The sequence below is a fragment of the Ictalurus furcatus genome, chromosome 13 (genome assembly GCF_023375685.1).
Source record: "Ictalurus furcatus strain D&B chromosome 13, Billie_1.0, whole genome shotgun sequence".
Classification (NCBI taxonomy): Eukaryota; Metazoa; Chordata; class Actinopteri; order Siluriformes; family Ictaluridae; genus Ictalurus; species Ictalurus furcatus.
This window is the reverse complement of record NC_071267.1, coordinates 19,387,043-19,405,480: the sequence shown is the minus strand read 5'-3', so window position 1 is coordinate 19,405,480 and position 18,438 is coordinate 19,387,043. Positions and strand designations below refer to the sequence as shown.

At 39.5% G+C, this 18,438-nt stretch overlaps 1 protein-coding gene across 1 annotated transcript in view; it reads right to left on the bottom strand.

Annotated features, from left to right (window-relative positions):
- Positions 1 to 18,438, bottom strand: part of nherf1a (NHERF family PDZ scaffold protein 1a) — a 26,839-nt gene extending 8,401 nt beyond the window's left edge. The window contains exons 1-3 of the mRNA XM_053640396.1: positions 17,686 to 18,438; positions 5,487 to 5,657; positions 2,134 to 2,287 (exon numbers count right to left, since the gene is read on the bottom strand). Coding sequence (XP_053496371.1) covers positions 2,134 to 2,287; positions 5,487 to 5,657; positions 17,686 to 18,210 — 850 coding nt within the window. The 5' untranslated portion in view covers positions 18,211 to 18,438. The remainder of the gene's footprint in view (positions 1 to 2,133; positions 2,288 to 5,486; positions 5,658 to 17,685) is intronic.

The window sequence follows — 18,438 nt, the reverse complement described above, 5'->3', positions numbered from 1 at the left end:
ATTTCCACCACCATGCTTCACAGTTGGTATGAGGTGCTTCTTCTGAAAAGCTGTGTTTGGTCAGTGCCAACAAACTGTAGTATTGCTCTAAATGTTATTAGACAGCAAAGGCTTTTTCCTGGCACGCCTCACATGCAGGTCAAATTTGTGCAATCTCTGATTGTAGAAACAGGGACTTTGACGCCAATAATTGCAAGACTTACTATCAGATCCTGTGCTGAAATTTTGGGGTTCTTGCAGACCCTGAGAACATCAGACATCTTGCACTCTGCATCAGACTATCTGCTCTTGATCTGAATTTGCTGGGACGGCCAGTCATGGACAAATTGGCAGTCATTTGAAATCTGTACCATTTGTAGATTATTTTCCGTACAGCGGAATGATGCATTTCAAATAATTTGGAGATCTTTTTATATCCCTTGCCAGAGTCATAGACATCCACAACCTTTTTTCTGAAGGCCTTACACAACTCTTTAGATCTTGGCATGATTACACCACACACCTCAGTAACAAAGGGAACACCAGACACTAGATATGAGAGGTTTAAATAAGACGGGTTCCACTTGCACTCCCTAAGCAGGTTCTAATCACTGGCACCCAATCTTCACACCTGAGTCTAATTTTATGGATGTGAAGGTATGATAAATGTAGGGGTGTACTTACTTTTCCATGTAACTTTTTTTGTTGTTAATTTAAACTGTGAAAATTACTATAAAATATACATTTTATGTGTCATTTGATAATGTCTCAACTTAATTAATAGGCACCGTTTCAAAGAGGATGAAATGTTTGCTTGTCCAGATATGTAAAAAAATAAAAAAAAATAAAAAAAATAAAAAAATTCCATTGAGAAATATACACCCATATACATACATACATACATATATACATACATACATACTATTATATATATTAATTTATAATATAAGACCTAATTAGCTGTGATGACATACCAAATATTAAAAATAGTTTTAAATTTTTTTTTATAAAATGTCTGCTGATATTTCTGTATACTCCATAAGATAAAAAATATCACTGGAAAAAGGCTTTGAATAGATATTTTTTGCATCGTATGTGGTGTATTTTTAACCAGTTTTACAATTAGTGAATTTACATTTCAAATGTAAAAGGCAAATTCGACAGGTTGCTAACATTAGCCTCAGTTGAATATGTGCTATGCAAAAGATCCTCTATTATCCACTGTATGTGTGAGGTGCAATGATAAACGCTTTCAAATTATTTTAATCACATAAGAAGACGAAATCAAATGCACACATTTAAGAATAGCCTAAAAAAGGCTAAAATGTAATAGACAATGTGAATACACGACAATTTAATATTTATTAATGCCTTTAGTCCATATAATGTCATTTATGACAAATGGAGAGTTTTTACGCAGCTGCAGAGACCCTGTTATTAAACTGAGCATTAAAGGTGGTTCATTTTGTCCTATGACCATGAGGTAACGTGGTCGATAGTAAAAGGACAGAACATCTGCGAATAAATGAGTGACTTCTTCCAAGTTAAACATTCCGTATCTGTAGGACAATGCAGAATAGACAACTATTAACCAACAGGTCAATAAGCAAAGTCCAAATTTATGAACATGGCATATTAACAGCTGGTCATATGTAGGTGAAAATACAGAAAAGCTACTAAAGCGCTTTTATAATCTCTGCCATTAAACATATTTAGGGTTTGAGTCCCTGCTGTTGCTACGGCCACAGTTTCCAAGACTACCTGCTGAAAGAACGTTGTTGACTTTGACTAATACTCTCATGTCAAGCTAGAGGCTAGGAGTTAATGTTTAAACAGCAACATGCTCACACTGTGTGTGTGTGTGTGTGTGTGTGTGTGTGTGTGTGTGTGTGAGGGAAATATGAGCCTGTGGGCAAGCTTAAGGTTCAGTGACTGAAAACATGCCTATATGCAAAAACGTCTGGAATCACATGCCAAAATGAAGGCTCATGTTCTGCATGGTGTATTAAGCTTAAATAATATAATTTTATTATAGGTAGATAGAGAGATAGATAAAGAGAGAGAGAGAGAGATAGATAGATCGAGAGATTGATAAAGAGACACACATGCACACACAGTCAGTAAATAATCTGTAGGGCTTTAATTGTGGTTTACCTGTGAGGTGCTCCTCAGTGGGAAGAACCCGGCAGCTGCTGAAGAAGGCTTCCGTTTCTGGATCCACCACCAGCATCCGCAGCTCATCTCCTCCTGCCTTGATGGCAGCCACCACCTCAGAGTGCTGGAAGCCCTGAACGGGTATGCCGTTCACCTGAAACACGATACATAGAGGTGGAAGAGTCAGGAAGAGCTGATAGAGATATGGAGGCACTATTACAGAAGAGAGAAGATGAATAAAAGTTGCGAAAATGAGTTGAATCAGAAGAAGAAGAAAAAAAAAAACATTAAGCCTAGCCTTTTTTATTTGTTCTTTTTAACTTGTTTTTTTAATTATTATTATTATTTTTTTAAACAGCCTGTCATTAAAAATGTACGGTGTGCAAGTAAAAACTTAAGCTGCTTCAAAAATTTTCATAAATCGCACCCCGAGTCACTCAGAAAGGGTTGAAGGGCTTGAAGAGAAGCAACTGTGTGTTGTTCAGCTCTGTGGATATGGAGGCAGCAGAGAGTGCTGTGTGTGAGGAGACACCTGAGGAAACACTGTGGTTCTGTCTCAGTGCTGAGGAATGTGTATGTGGGAGAGCGTGGGCAGAGGAGTGGGCTCTCTGGAATGCCGGTCCCAGCCTCCCATTTCCCAGACTATTAAAGAACGGCAAGCAAACAACAGCCCGCGGCCTTCACATGGGATATTCTGTACCCACACACACTCACATACTCTCGTACAAGCATGCTGTATCAATAGTCATGACGATGTAAATGTGCTGACAGCGTGTTTCCAGTGCAGGCCGAAAATCCTTGGCTGTTTGTTTAATACGAAGTGGAAACATATCGGAATATCTAGTGAGCAGTGAATTTAAATGTCCTCTTGTTTAAGACATATAATTTGACAAAACTGTATCACATCCATAAGTGATTAAATACAGGTCTTAGCAGCAGACCCAGCCATGTTGACTCTTTCTGTGTATGCGTTCGTTTTTAAGGTCAGGAAAACCTCAAGATTTAGAATTTTTATTGACCTTTCCATATCCGAGTACTTTCAGAGCATTGGGCTGTAGTGTCAGCGGTGGAAAAAAACACGATTTCGAGAGCGTGAAAGCTTTTTCCTTCCTTCAACTATTGCCAACACTCAAATTACTATTCTGTCTTGGTAGCGCAGAGAAGGGCCTTTAAGATGGAAATCCCTTCCGTAACAGGATGTAGAGAAGCCCGACACTACACGGAGTAGGAATTCATCAAATGGCCTAACAAATAAACTATTCAACATCTTTAGTTAAAAACAGACTGAACTATTATTCATGCCGACATGAAAACCAGTTTCGTTTCAAGAAAGGAGCTCGACTGGAGTGATCAGGATGGGGAGAGCAGAGGATCAGTTAGAGATGCACACATTAGGAGTGGGGAACAAATCCAAAGCCGGACCGTGTGCCAGATGGCTACAGGCGCTTACAACCCCTAGGTCACTAAACACTGGCGTGAAGCCCTGGAAAAACACAACCGAGGTTTGCGACTACATTACCCTGCAGTGTAACCAGATGAGCTACATTACAAATCTTAGGTCATTACAAACAAAATACAAACCATCCAGGGAAGACTGTGGCATCCAAGAGATCAGAATTACTGAAACTACAGCTGCTCACTATCTTGCCTAATCCCTAGCCCAGTTATATCACAGTTATAAGGTCCTGAAAAAAACTATTCAGAAACATAACCTTGAAGACACATTAAACCTGCTTGGTTTCTACTTCAAATTAGCACATTTCTAATGGAACATAATACACAGGGTTTTCCCTACCATTGAAATGCTTAGGCACAGTGTTTTTGCGGAGCGCCTTAAGCTGAATGAACGGAATATGACACTTAGGCGACGTACCAGAACGAATGTAAAAACAACGGTGAGAGTTCTACGTGCTGCCAAAAAAAAAAAAAAAAAAGAGCCGTGGCTTGATCTCAACTGGAAAGGTACGCATGCAACAAGAATGACCAGCCAATCAACAATCAGTGTTTGGGCGAACGTTTGTGTGATTGGTGCATGATAGATGCTCATCGCCAAGCTAATCGAACAGCTGATTGGATATTTCTCTGTACATTCAACTCAGGAGGGTCTTTACAACCATGGACTCACATAAGCGAGTTGCAAACCATCAATACGGTAAGCCTCAACAAAGTGTTCAAAAAGAGGACTGAGATTTGCAGCGGAAATAAAAGTTTGTCTCCTTCATGTCCTTTGGCTGCATTTTCAAAAATAATCACATATGTATTTCAACATGTTTATTCCTCCTGTGTGTGTAAGTTAACGTAATCCTCATATATTTTCATTAAATCTCTCAAACATGTTATTTGGTAAAATGAATAGACTTTTGACCATAATTACAATAAGTGTAACCAGATTTCTGAATTATGGTAAGGATAGTGATCAAAAACAAATAAAAGTAATTCAATTGGAATAATTTCACCCCCCCATGGAACAAAGACAGCACCTTAGACCTCTGATTTGATATATGACATACATGTTAAAACATAATATAACAATAACATAAATCAAGCATGTATTTGCATTTTTCATTCTAACAGACACACAGGGGTCACATGTTAAACCTGAAATCAGAACATTTTCTTTTTTCGAAAAGGAATGCGAGAAAAACACTATGTTAACATTTGAACTTCTCAAACGCATTTAAAGATAAAAAACTAATTCCATAAAAAAAATTTAAAAAAGAGACCGATCTCTTTTGTGGTTCTATTTCCACAGCACGGTATGCAGTGGGTTTTCCGTCTCTGCCTAGATACCTTATTGCCACTTCAAAGTTTTTAAGTGGATTATTTAGGGCCTGGTTTCTTCAGGCTAACATTCTTCATGATAACAAAAGCGGTGCAATCTGACCCTTGCAGAGTTGTTCTAATCCCTCTACTCCCAGACGGTCTGCAATTACACTGACCACTCCTGCTCGGAGGCACAATGGGATTAATTTACAAACACTTCAATAGTACCTCAGTGTCTATACAGAAAGCGGCGCCTTTACTGTTTAACGTGGCATACGTGTAAGGATATGATAAAATTGCTACTTTCATGTTCCAACAGGAAATTTTCACTTTACTCCCCACCAAACACTGCTGTCTAGACTGCAAGTCTTTTTTTCTTTAGCCAGGGTATGACAGGATAGTGTGTGTATAATATATATATATATATATATATATATATATATATATATATATATATATATATATATATATATATATATATATATATATATATATGCACACACACACACACACACACACACACATTAGTCAACATGGGTCTAAGCACCTGTGTGTTACAGAGTTGTTGGGAGGGGTTGGGAGTATTGTACCTGCACTACTTTATCTTGGGGTCGAAGTCCAGATTTCTCAGCTGGGGAGTCCTCATCCACCGCCCTGATATACTGGCCTGATTTGGACTTCTCGCTGTGCAGGTTGAAGCCATAACCTGTGGCTCCCTTCTTCATGTGGCAGAGACGGGGACGCAGCTCATTCTTCGAATCCTACATGTGAGAAACAAACATGCATTTTCGGTCAGAACCAAAGACTGATCAATGGCCATGAACCAGATTTATGATATAATGGAAATCCAGAGGGAGTACAGTCGTACACTAAACAATGAGAACATGAGAAATGAGTCACATCTGATTGAATGTTACGTAACGGGAAGCAAAAAAAAAAAAAAGCGCTCGGTAAAAAGATCAAGTAATTTATCGAATAGTATCAATCATTACATACTGTACTAATCAAAAACACAGCACTTAAGTGGATAGAAATCCACTTTCATCATAAAATATATCTAAGATTTTAAAAGGTGGTTACAAAGAAGTACAAACTAAACAAAGCAGTACAATACAGTAAATGACAACAGTAAGAGTTTGTGTACTAAACATACAGCTGCTCTATTTCTACACTGTTAAATAGAACTGAAGTATAAAATATACGAAGGTGTGTTATACCATTGAAAAGATCGGAATTGATCAGCGCGCCCTCTGCCCGTGCGTTCCGCTCGAGTGTGAACGAATGATTCTGCCTCGTCATTTATACTTCCTTTTTCAAAGCACTGGATGATATATGAGCCAGGTTTTACCCGGCCCAGGGAAAAAAAATCCTGCACTCATGACAGAAAAAAAAGCCTATTCTCTCCTGAACATCGGTATTTCCAAGTAAATGAATTCAGTGAAACAAGTACATATTTAACTTGTTATATTGATAACTTCTCAAAACCTTTAGCTCTAGGTGTGCATGTTCCTTAAAATCTTTATTTTAAAATTTGTCTAGTCCTCAGTGTCACACACCTACAAAAATGTGTGCTTATGTCTCTCCTAGGTGGCAAACTATCCTGCTGATCATTCATACATGGTACCGAGAAGTGAGAGAAAGAATTCAGTAGTAGAAAACTGAAAATCTGACAGAAAAAGTCCCAGGGAAAACATAGCAAGTTAGCTACATCAACTGGCTATCATTTGCAAATATGTCCAAAGCTAGAGATTATTATTATTATTATTATTATTATTATTATTATTATTATTACTACTACTACTACTATTAGAGAATATCCTCAAACATATCTAGGTAACTAGCAAAGAGAATATCCTTAACCAAGGCTAGCTAGCCAACGTTAGCTAACTAGCTTTGTTAGGAAATATTATCTAATGTTTGGGGAGCAAATCCTTGAACAATTGCTTGAATGTGACTAATCTGTATAATTAGCCAGCAGGCTAAGTGTATTTGTTCATTTATTTAGAGAAGTTATTGCTAGGCAATTATGGCATGATATGCTAAAAACTGCTTTGAGGTGTATAGGTTAATCAATCAATCCATTTTCTGTACCGCGTATACTACACATGGTCGCAAGGGTACCTGGAGCCTATCCCAGAGAACTCAGGGCACATGGGACCCAATCCTTCGCTGAGCACACACACACACACACACACACACACACACACACACACACACACACACACACACACACACACACACATTTTGGACTTGCCAATCATCCTACAATGCATGTCTTCGGACTGGGGAGGAAACCGGGGGACCTGGAGGAAACCCCCTGGTGCACGGGGAGAACCTTTACACACACAGGGTGGAGGTGAGATTCAAATCCCCAACCCTGGAGGTGCGAGGCAAGTGTGCTACCCACTAAGCTTTCATATGAACAGTATCAGTCACGGATATTCAAATAGCAATCATTTCTAATCTCTAAAAGACTAATGAGGTTCCTAGAACAAAGCTGTGCTTGCACAGTGTACAGTCCTTATCAGCACAGTACAGTACATCTAGACCAAAGTTGCTTTCCCTGCACAGTGGATAGGCTGAAAAACTAGGCTGAAAAAAATAAAGTGTGAGTGTGCACAAGGCAAAACAGGGTTAGTGTGGGTGGTGATGTTTAGGCTTAAACAAGATTATTAATCTCCCCTGTCCTGCAGTGGATCTCCATGTACCTGCTTCAGGAAGAGCACAGGAAAAAAAGAAAGAAAAAAAAAGAAAAAAAAAAAAAAAAAAAACTCAGCCTCTGTTACATGAGCCTTAACAGTCAAATGTTCAGTTCAAATGAAACTCGATGTGGAGGTTCAGGAAACTACGCAAGCGTTTTTTAAAGGATGTGCAGGAAGTGAGAGGCCATTTTGCACACTACCGTTTAGCACAGCTAATCCACTAGGCCATATGTCACACTAAGAGCATTAGATTCTTCCTGATCAGGATCTGGGTGCTCAGAGCAAGCCAATGCATGGGGTTTATACTGCACCACTGTGGCATTTCATTACGTGCTCGTAAAGGGACCGAAGTTGCTTTGGGAAATGCGTCCGAACATGTTGTAAGTAATATATTACAGTGTTGCACAAGTCTCTTGCTACAGTGAAGCTGAGAAATAGCTAGCATCTCAGAAACCAGTTTGAAGTGCAACAAAGATAAACTTCCTTGAAATGAACATGAGATGAACTGAGAGTTTAAATAAAAAGATTAAATGTAAAGGTACACCTAGGCCTGTGACCATTATGAAATACTGGCTGACACTCATGATACATATAATTATAATAGCAATTGATCTTTTCTGCGGAGTTTACGGCAACATGGTGGCACATCGCAGCACATTCCACTCGTGTCTATGTGAGTTTCCTCCTGGTTCTTCCTCTATCCTCCCACTTCCCAAAAACATCCTAGAAGACGGATTGGTTAAAATTACTCTGGGGTGTGCGTGCGTGTGTGTGTGTGTGTGTAACACACCCTGTTACATCCAGGGTGTGTTCCTGCCTTTTGCCCAGTTTCCCTGGGATTGGCTCTGATTCCACTGTGACCTTAACCAGAATAAGGCAGTTACTAAAAATAAGAATGAATGAATGTTGAGTTCATGATACTTTCATAAGAGAAGTATGCGAGTAGTGTAATACACTTAAACAGCCACCGAACGTTTAAATCCATCTTCTCTCTTCATTTTCAAATGAAATACATGGCAGGGTAAATATTCAGACATTTCTGTTTGTTATTTAATATACTTTCAGTGCATATGTCCACTTCACATTTACACACAGACACAGTCTTTTGTGAGAAATATGAACAGAAAAAAAAAAAAGTATGTATTCCTAAGCATAAATAAGGAAGGAAGTGGATGCTACACACTAATGGTGGTTGAGGAGATTCCCTCCCACACCATGTAAAGCGCTTTGAGTGTCTAGAAAAGCTCTACATAAATGCAACTGTAAATATGTAAAGATTCCATAAAAATAAATCAAGGTCTACATATAAATGCTGCAAAAAATATATATATATAAAATCTTGTGCACCTGGTGTCATTATAAAAAAAATAAAAACACAATTTCACACAGCAAGCAGCATTCACAACACACTCGCAGAATAATAATAAGGAAAGTTAGATAGAAGCAAACAGTCACTGAGAGGGGAGGGGGGATAAAAATTTTTTTTAAAAAAAGAGTTGCAGGACAACCTGAAAGCAGCGGGAATGACACTTACACAGAGAGCAATAAGCAATAAACTGAACTGCAATAAATTAAATAAATAAATAAATAAAAAGAAGCACAGAGATGTGCTTCAGACCAGATATCTTGTGGAACGATCAACTAAACAAAAATAGAACTCTTACAATAATTCAGCTTTTTAGGTTTGGAGAAAGATCCTCTTACCCACTGTGAAGGACAGGGGTGAGAGCACCATGATATGTAGCTGCTTCAATGTTAACACTACTGGTGCATTATATACTGGAGTCAGTATATAACCTGCAGTCAAACTAATTCAAGAATGCTTTCTAAAAATAAAAATAAAAAGACAGTGAAGGTGCTTGCATAGCCTAGCCAATCTTTATTTATAGAAGATTTTGAAATTCATCAGCAGGACCTTCTTAACCTTGGGGATTGAAGACAATTTGCCTAGAGGAACGGGCCACAATTGAACCACAATGCTGTAAAATCCTAATTACTAATGATTCAAATATGATGATGCAGTGATTTAATTCCATGCATCTAACTATTAAATCATAACTACTTCAATTTAATTATCACATGCATACACAGACCAAGCCATCTGACATTCCCTCCATTCACTCTCAGCAGAGGACCATCGTTACCCTGATAAAAAGGTGCCACACCATGTACATATGATAAGATAGTCCCTACTTCTAGATAAAGTCTCAAGTGCTTATCATGGCTGCTTGCTAACAATGTGCAATAAGCAGCAATTAGCTTGAGTGAAGGACAGGCGAGCATAGAAAATGTGACCTGGTTTAATGGCATGTATTGATTATATGTCGGTTACACTTGATTGATTGCGGTCCGTCCATTAGAGAAGGTTAGCAATGGTTCGGGTATAGTGGAGTAATAAATTAGCCACATGTTTGCTCTGGTACGCTTGTGTTAGGGAGTGGAGAAACCGAGTCATGAGCCAGTGAAGCCCTGGTCAAAAAGTGTAAAGTCACAGATACTCGGGGTTTTGAAAGTGCTGTTTGTCCTTGTGGGGTGGGTCACTGAAGTGTGATTTCCGTTTCGACATTTTTTTTCAGTTTTTTGTTTTGTTTTGAGGAACGGCCCACATTCCCCTCAATACATTACAACCCCTGTTTTACTGACGCAACATAATCAGCAACAAACCAGAAAAAGGAAATAGAGCAGGAAACCATTCAATCCCAGACATTTTATTTGTGAAGATACAATGAATCACTTGAAAGACGCTTCTATCTGATATACAAATGAATGAAGCAGATTTCCAGCCCAATCAACAGCTTAGTAATGGAGCATCTTGCCGTCTAACCCCACAACACAACCTTCCTGTTAACAACACAGAACCTGAACTCAACAATGTCTGTTACTGATAAGATAAACAAAAAAAAAAATTCTTATTCATACAATACAAAGAACTGTACAGCCTGCATAGTCATGTTGACCTTTTACATCCTGTAGGCCATGTTACTCCAGTGTTCATGAGAAGAAGCCTGGTTTATAATGGGCTTTAGAAACACAGCCATTGTCTCTCCAGAGCCTATGATCCTGCCATGGAAGTCTCACAATGAAAAGGCGTGCCGCTTTAAAAGATTCCCTCTGTGGGGGTCATGCCAAGTTAACCTGAAAGAATAACCATTACCCAGAGCAAATAAAAGCAACAACAGGCAAGAAGAACTGGGGGGGGGAATCTTTCTAGTGAAAATATAATTCATTAGTATACAGTCTTCAGATCAGTGGCATGTAAACTTTAATCCAAGATCATACTAAGATACATCATAACGACATGTCACCTAGTTCCAGTTAGAATGGGAATTTTGATGAAAACAATACTGTAAACACCCTTGTTGCAACAGTTTCCATCTATAACTGCCTGGCCTTGTTCAAAAGCAGATGGCAGTGAAGGACACCATGTCAGCTGAGAACCAGTCGAACCACTGCCTTTAATCAATCTATTTAAATTCAACGGAGCTTGAAGAGATAACACCTGTATACTTCAAAGCAATCTCTATGCATGAGCTCACTCATCTGTGTGAATGTGTATGCGATTGTGCCCTGCAATGGCCCTTGTACCCAGAGTTCCCTGGGATAGGCTCCAGGCACCCCCATGACCATGTGTAGGATAAGCGATATGGAAAATAAACAGATGGATGGAAAAATCAGGCGAGTTAACGCATTGAATTTTGGAGATCGCAGGTTAAAATCCCGAGGATGCCACCGGTCAAGCTGGCCAAGCGAGCAAAACTGGTTGCGCTTTCTGTGTGGGAGGGATGGCATACTACCTCTACCCTGTCAATCACAACACCACTAGCCAATCATGTAAGTCTGTGAGCTCAGGTTTGTGGAGGGAAGATGGTGAGGTTGGGAGCCTGTGACCACTGACTGTGCCATATTTACATGAACTGACTTATCCATCTTGGCCAATCCATTTAATGTGGTCTATGTAATACTTCCTAATGTTACTTGCTTGTTACCAACAGTGAATGTCTCCAGTCCTAGATGTTTTCCATAAGAATTCCCTGTTATGAAAGTCTTAATAACAGGGCCAAATGAAAAATGGGCGCACAGTGGCTTAGTGGTTAGCACGTTCGCCTCACACCTCCAGGGTCCGGGGGTTCAATTCCCACCATGGCCCTGTGTGTGCAGAGTTTGCATGTTCTCCCCGTGCTGCGGGGGTTTCCTCCGGGTACTCCGGTTTCCTCCCCCAGTTCAAAGACATGCATGGTAGGCTGATTGGCATGTCTGAAAGTGTCCGTATTGTAAGAATGGGTGTGTGAGTGTATATGTGATTGTGCCCTGCAATGGATTGGCACCCACTGCCCTGTCCAGGGTGTACCCCGCCTTGTGCTCGATGCTCCCTGGGATAGGCTCCAGGCTTCCCCGTGACCCTGAAGGAAGGATAAGAGGTATAGAGTATGGATGGAAGTATGGTCTCCTTTAAAATATTCGATGTGTTTTTACACAAGTTTGTGGTAGCATAATAAAGTGAAACACTGCTGCTAGCATGCATATTCATTCCAGGAATAACCCTGTTCAACATATTAAAACATGAGGAGAAACAAGATCAAGAACATCTCCATAGCAAAGGTTAATGGCTTTATAGCGCACTCATGATCCTGTCTGTGGTTTGCTTCAACTCGTAGCTTATGTAAGAAGACTGAAGGTGGGGTGGAGGCAGAGGAGTAGATTTTCATGTCTCACTGTCTCAATTTTCCTCAGCAAAACACTTCAACACCCTGTAAGCAAAAGTACTGCTTTTGTAACACAATGATTATAGATTCAAAGGAGAATTTGATAGTGTATAGGTCACATGCTCTCACATTATGTCTTCACAAAAAATAACCAGAGACCTATGACTAAAGTAATGACAAGCAAGAGCACAACACACCCACCAAGTTTCATTTAAAAATAAAAAATGTAAAAAAAACAAAACAACAACCACCAAGTGACGCCCTGCTTCTTTCTCTGCTTATTTCTGTCTTTGAAAACAAACACTTCACAGGCAGGAAAACACTAACCATGTATTGCAGGAAGTGGTTTTTTTTCAAAGTGTGCTTTTGTCTCTCCCTCCTGCCCATCTAGTCGCACCTTCAGCAGCTGCTGCACACTCAAATTGACTAGTTTTATCATTTACAATTGGTTGTGAACAATAAGCACCTCAACCTAGTGCACACGAGTGATCACAGGGTGCTGTGACGAGAATCACTACACACACACACACACACACACACACACACACACAATTACAGCAAAAGGGTGTTGTGACAGCTTTTCTGAATCAGAATGGAACATACTAAACTTGTTTCATGATATCAGTGGTGTTACTGTTTACTAATAACAGATTGTGGTTTGTCAAATATCTAATTCTTAAAGTCAGCTAATGGTGCTCGCATGAATACGACCATGCTATTCAAAATAATATAAAATAACATCATTTCTATTATCTAGTTTCTTTCCACACAGAGTAAAGATCATACGACTGATGAAAGGAAGCAACAACACCCTTAATAACTACATGATAAGGAATCACCTGAGGAATTGTACGGACATTAGAACAAGCACCACCTCTTCTAAGCAGGCTACATCAGTCTACAAAGCATGAGAACTAAAACGATTACAACACAGGGGAGTTTCCACCACGGTATCTTAGTCATTCATGTTCTGTAATGGCTCACGCAACTACATTCTCCTTTCATATTCAGAAACCCCTTCTTTTACAAACTAAAGTAAGCAAAGACAACAGTTAAATCCTAAATACTCGGCTCGTCGATATAAAAGTACGACTCCAGAGACATTATACAAAAACACATTTTTACAATATTATTCCACATCGGTCATGTTGTTCTGTGAATAAGGCCAGAAAGATGGCTGAAGAGCACTAAAGTGTGTGTGTGTGTGTGTGTGTGTGTGTGTGTGTGTCAGAGAGAGCGCGAGAGAGAACGAGAGAGAGAGAGAGTGGGTGTGTGACAGAGTGTGAGAGTGCTTGAGCGAGAGAATGTGAGAGAGAAAGAGTGTGTGTGTGAGAGAGTTCTACACCAAAAACTCATCTCAGTTTGCAAATAGCACCCCACTGGGGTTTGGCTTTGAACAAAGGGGGCTTAGTGGGAGTTAAATGGACAGCCACTCAGAGGATTGGCCATTCACTGGTTTCACTTCTGAATGATCCCAGGAAAAAAAAAAAAAAAAAAAAAAAAAAAAAAAAAGCATAAAATGCAAGAGTTTGAGAGAAAACCAGCAACAAAGGAGTCATTCATGGATGATGAGGACTTCAAAAACACTTCGGTAATTGCTTGGATGAAAATGTGTACAATATACAACGCCACAGATGGATAAAACTCTCACTTGTGTACTACTGTCCTAGTTTTAACTTTCCAGAGATGTCTGGGAGTGAATGCAGGGGTGGGGCGTTGTTTCAAGGAGTGATCATTTGTTTGTATACTCACATTAAATTGTTATTAGCCAATCGCTGTGTGCCTTACAATGAGCTTAGACTAGCCTAATTATAGCCCTGGGCCTCAGACATTTAGTATTAACTGTGTATCTGTATAAATTATGTTTAAACATTAAGAGAACACTTTTGTGTTTCGAAATATCAACAAGAAGCATGATTTATATTCTTTCTCTGGTTGTTGAACCTATTCATCAAGCAGGGAACTACATGATTATGAAATCAGATTGTCCCTAGAACTAGTGATTTGTCAGTCTTTGATAAAAAGCACGCGTTGCACTTTCTTATATGAACTATGATACTATTCTGTTCTGCCTTCGTTTCTCTCTACTGTACTTTAAATACCACACCTTTAGTTAATTTGTGTGCAACCTAAGATGTAATACCTTCTATAAAAACGCAAAGTTTTGTGCAATCACTGCTGCACATTGGATTAACCTAGCATCTTTTACACTACCACAGTATGCAACGCTGGTGCTACGGATCTGAGGTTAAAGATTCTCTCCTAATCAGTGCAAGAGTAATATATACATATCTAAACTGTTCTGAAAAAGAGTAACCAGTGCTGCTCATTACATCCTGAAGAGCTGGCACTCAGTAACGCACTGTTGACACCATGAATCTTAAAAATGCAGCGTTTGTGGTTAAATATTCTTTAAGTGGCACTCAGATGTGATCTACTTAGTGACAAGAAAATATAAACCCAATATGACATGAAATTAAAAATGTAAGCACTGTGTGTCCATTTTCCTCACTATCTCTTTATTGAAACAGTAAAGAACACTGAAATGTTTTGTTCAACCTAAATTGTAGTAAATGTTATACGAGTTGAAACTGGGTCATTTCCTGTAGCGGTGCACTACTGGCAGTATTATTATCTGATGTATTCGAAATATCCTGGGATGTCAGAAGCATACTATTGATGTGATATTCCATGTGCCATGTTGGCGCCTGCAACAATAAAAAGGTTTCTATTGACCTACACATCTAATGGTTTCCACAAAGCCTAATTGGCCATGTCCATCATTGGAAAAAATACAAACAGTACGCCATAAAATCCTGAACAGCATGGCCTCGACATAACGCTAAGGTGATATGATTTATTCCACTCTTGCTTGAGTAACCTAACTTTCTCAGGATGCTGTTGTCAAGAAGACATCAACTTAAAAAGGGCTTTGTGTCAGCCCTCAAGATCCTGAATCGAAAGGAATTCCAGCTAATCCTTCAGAAAAGGTCAGGGCACACTTAAACGCAAAGCATTGTGGATTCAAACACCAGGGGGAAGAAAAAAAGAAAAAAAATAAATAAATCAGTGGGAAAGTCGTATTGAAGACACTTTCCGCTGTAGTTGCACAAGCTGTGCAAATTCTTCAACCTTGTACCACTAAATACCAATCAGCGTTAAGCCCTTAAGAAACCTTGGGGATGACGCACATCTTATCATACTGAAGATTCTTTATGGAGGGGTACAAAGGTGAAATTGGCAGCTTTATCTCTATAATGTCCGATAAGCATTCTGTCTGCATCTCGTCATACACTACCAGCTAAACTTTAGGACACACCAGACTGAATATAGACATTATTTCCAAAGTTTATACTAATACGTTTCTCATAGCAATACGAGTAACTTTATTGTTATCTATTTTATGGTAACAACTTACACAGGGACTTGTATAGGGACATTAAACACATCATTTTTATGCTTTAACATTTCTGCAGAGATTCAGTTTCAGTGGCGGTAAAGCTGCTCCTTTTTTCAGAGATGGGAGTGTCTCTAGCAAAGAGGATAACATGATAAGCTACATTTTTTCTTCGCCTTATTCACTTCAAAAGAGAAAACAGAGAGAGAGGGTAGTGACAGAATGACTGTGCAGCTGTTATAACCTAAGCGAGAACAGGAACTAACCTGTTTTCTGAGTGTTCTACACGTCTGAATGTAACTATAAATGGATAAGAAGTATGACACATATGTATTAATTTGTTAGCACTGACAAATCACTGTGGTATAAGAGAAAGAGAAATACACTTTGGACCCTGTCTTGTTTTATTGCTTAATTATTGACTTAAAGACATTTAGAAAAAGACAAATATAAATAATGAAGTCCCATGAATACATTGATTCATGAGGGGGGGAATGTCATTTTAATAAGTCTCTTATACTTTATAAATTAAACCGTTTTACCCCAAACAAGTACATTTATTTTAGAGTAGGAGCAGAGAAACGCTCTGTCTATTTGAGGATTTCAAGAAAAATCTCCTGGATGAAGCTACTCATGAAGCTGGATTGCCAGGAATGTGCAAAGCTTCATCAGGGATAAAGTTAAGACTTTAAAATATAGAATAGCTAAGATTTGTTTTAAACACTTTTCTTGATCACTGTGTAATCCCATATGTATGATTTCATCTTGTTAAATATCTTTAGTATTATTCTACAACAATAGAAACTCTAAAAAAAAAAAAATGAGGAACACCCTTCTATGAACAGGTGTCTCCAAATGTTTGACTGGAAGAAGCCCTTACACAGGAGGAGAAAAACAATACTAGAGACTGGTCACATCAGTCACAATCTATTCATCAGTATTTTGCTCTTTTGTAGCATCTGAGTCCCACACAGGTACACATATTGTTCATTTAGCAAGTCACTTTGGCTAAACAACCATTATAACAGAAATGAAACTCGGGCTGTCCAACAAATCGAACATGCGTCAGATCCTGAGCTAAAAATAAAAAAAGCCACATGAGCTTGTGTAGCATTAGTGGTGAAGCACACCACTTTCACTGAACCCCTGAGTCACACACTTGCCCATTTATTATGTTGGAGACGTGTATTAAAAAACAGTTTAGACAACCTTATTACTTATATCCATTCAGCAGAAAGCTCCTAAATGCACTGTTGTTTTTAAATGATCCACCCTCCATGTGAAACAGACTTTGGACATCACCTTTGGCTTGTTGTTGTATCGTACTGGAAACACCAGTAAAATAAATAAATAAAATCCAGCTTAATATTGAAATTATGCCATCACTCTAATTAGGCTATTAGTAGACTGGCTGGAAGGGCATGGCGATATTATGATAAGATGAAGATGTTCACATCGTATAGATCCTGTAATAATATTAATGTCAGTCCTGATAAACGGTTCGGAGTATCACACATATCATCGGGTGTCAGGGGTTTTGTCGTGAGTTTTATATAGCTGTTACATCCCAATATTTATTCCTGTGCATCTATATTTCCAGCATCCCCCAGAGAGTCTCCTGTCATTTAAACAATCCCTTTTGAAAATAATAATAATAATAATAATAATAATAATAATAATAATAATAATAATAATAATAATGATACATTTCCCCTAGTTTAAATGCTGTGTATATACAGAACAGGCCATTTGAATTAAAACACCTGATCTGTTCCCTGGTGTGAAATTTATAAATGTCAACATTAGTGTGTTGCTTTCATAGTTGGCCTTCAGTACTGGCTGAAACACTCCACATGAGACACGTGAAGTCTGCATGTGTTACACAGCAGTGATAGGGAACGGGTCTGGGGTGTGATCTGAGCTCGGAGCTGTGGTGCCATAGAGGATATAACGGATTTATTAAAGCATTTATCTGATCTAAATTTACCTTGGAGCTCAGGCTGAGTGTGTCGAGGCCCATGCTTCCGTTAGCAGCAGGGACAGGGGTAGGAGAAGGAGAAGGGGCAGGAGAAGGGGTAGAACCAGGAGCAGGGCTGGACTCCGTGGCGGTGCCGTTGCTCTCCTGTGCGGCGGTGTCCGGTTGGTCCCCCGGTTGGCCCCCCGGTTGGTCCCCTGGTCTCGGCACTCCGTCACTAACGAACTCCTTCTTGCACGTCAGGTTGTGTTTTTTGAGATACTCGGCCGTCTCGGAGTCCACGACGATAAGCTCCAGCTTGCCCGTTACGGCTCGTATCCGGGACACGACCTGCTGGTGGCTCTCACCCTCCACACTCTCACCGTTAACGAACGCCAGTTTGTCCCCGGCCCTCAGACCCGACAGCTCGGCCGCAGAGTCAGGTTCCACCAGGCGGATGAATTGACCCGCTTTATTCTTCTCCCCGTGCAGGTGGAAGCCATAGCCGTCGCTGCCCTTCTCTAACACACACAGTCGGGGCCTCAGCTCTCCTGACATCGCCCTAAACTACAGCTGACAAACGCTTACGGACAGAAACACAGATTTACACGAGGATTAAAGTGAAACGAAGACAAGAGTGCGCTCAGAGAAAGTTAAAACCTGTTCACTTCCCAAGGAAACTTGTCGAGAAAAGTTCCCATGTAGTCAGTGCTGGTGTAAAGGATGATGTCTGACACTTCCTCTAAGATCTTGAACTTAAGAAGTGTTCAGTACTCGACTTGACGC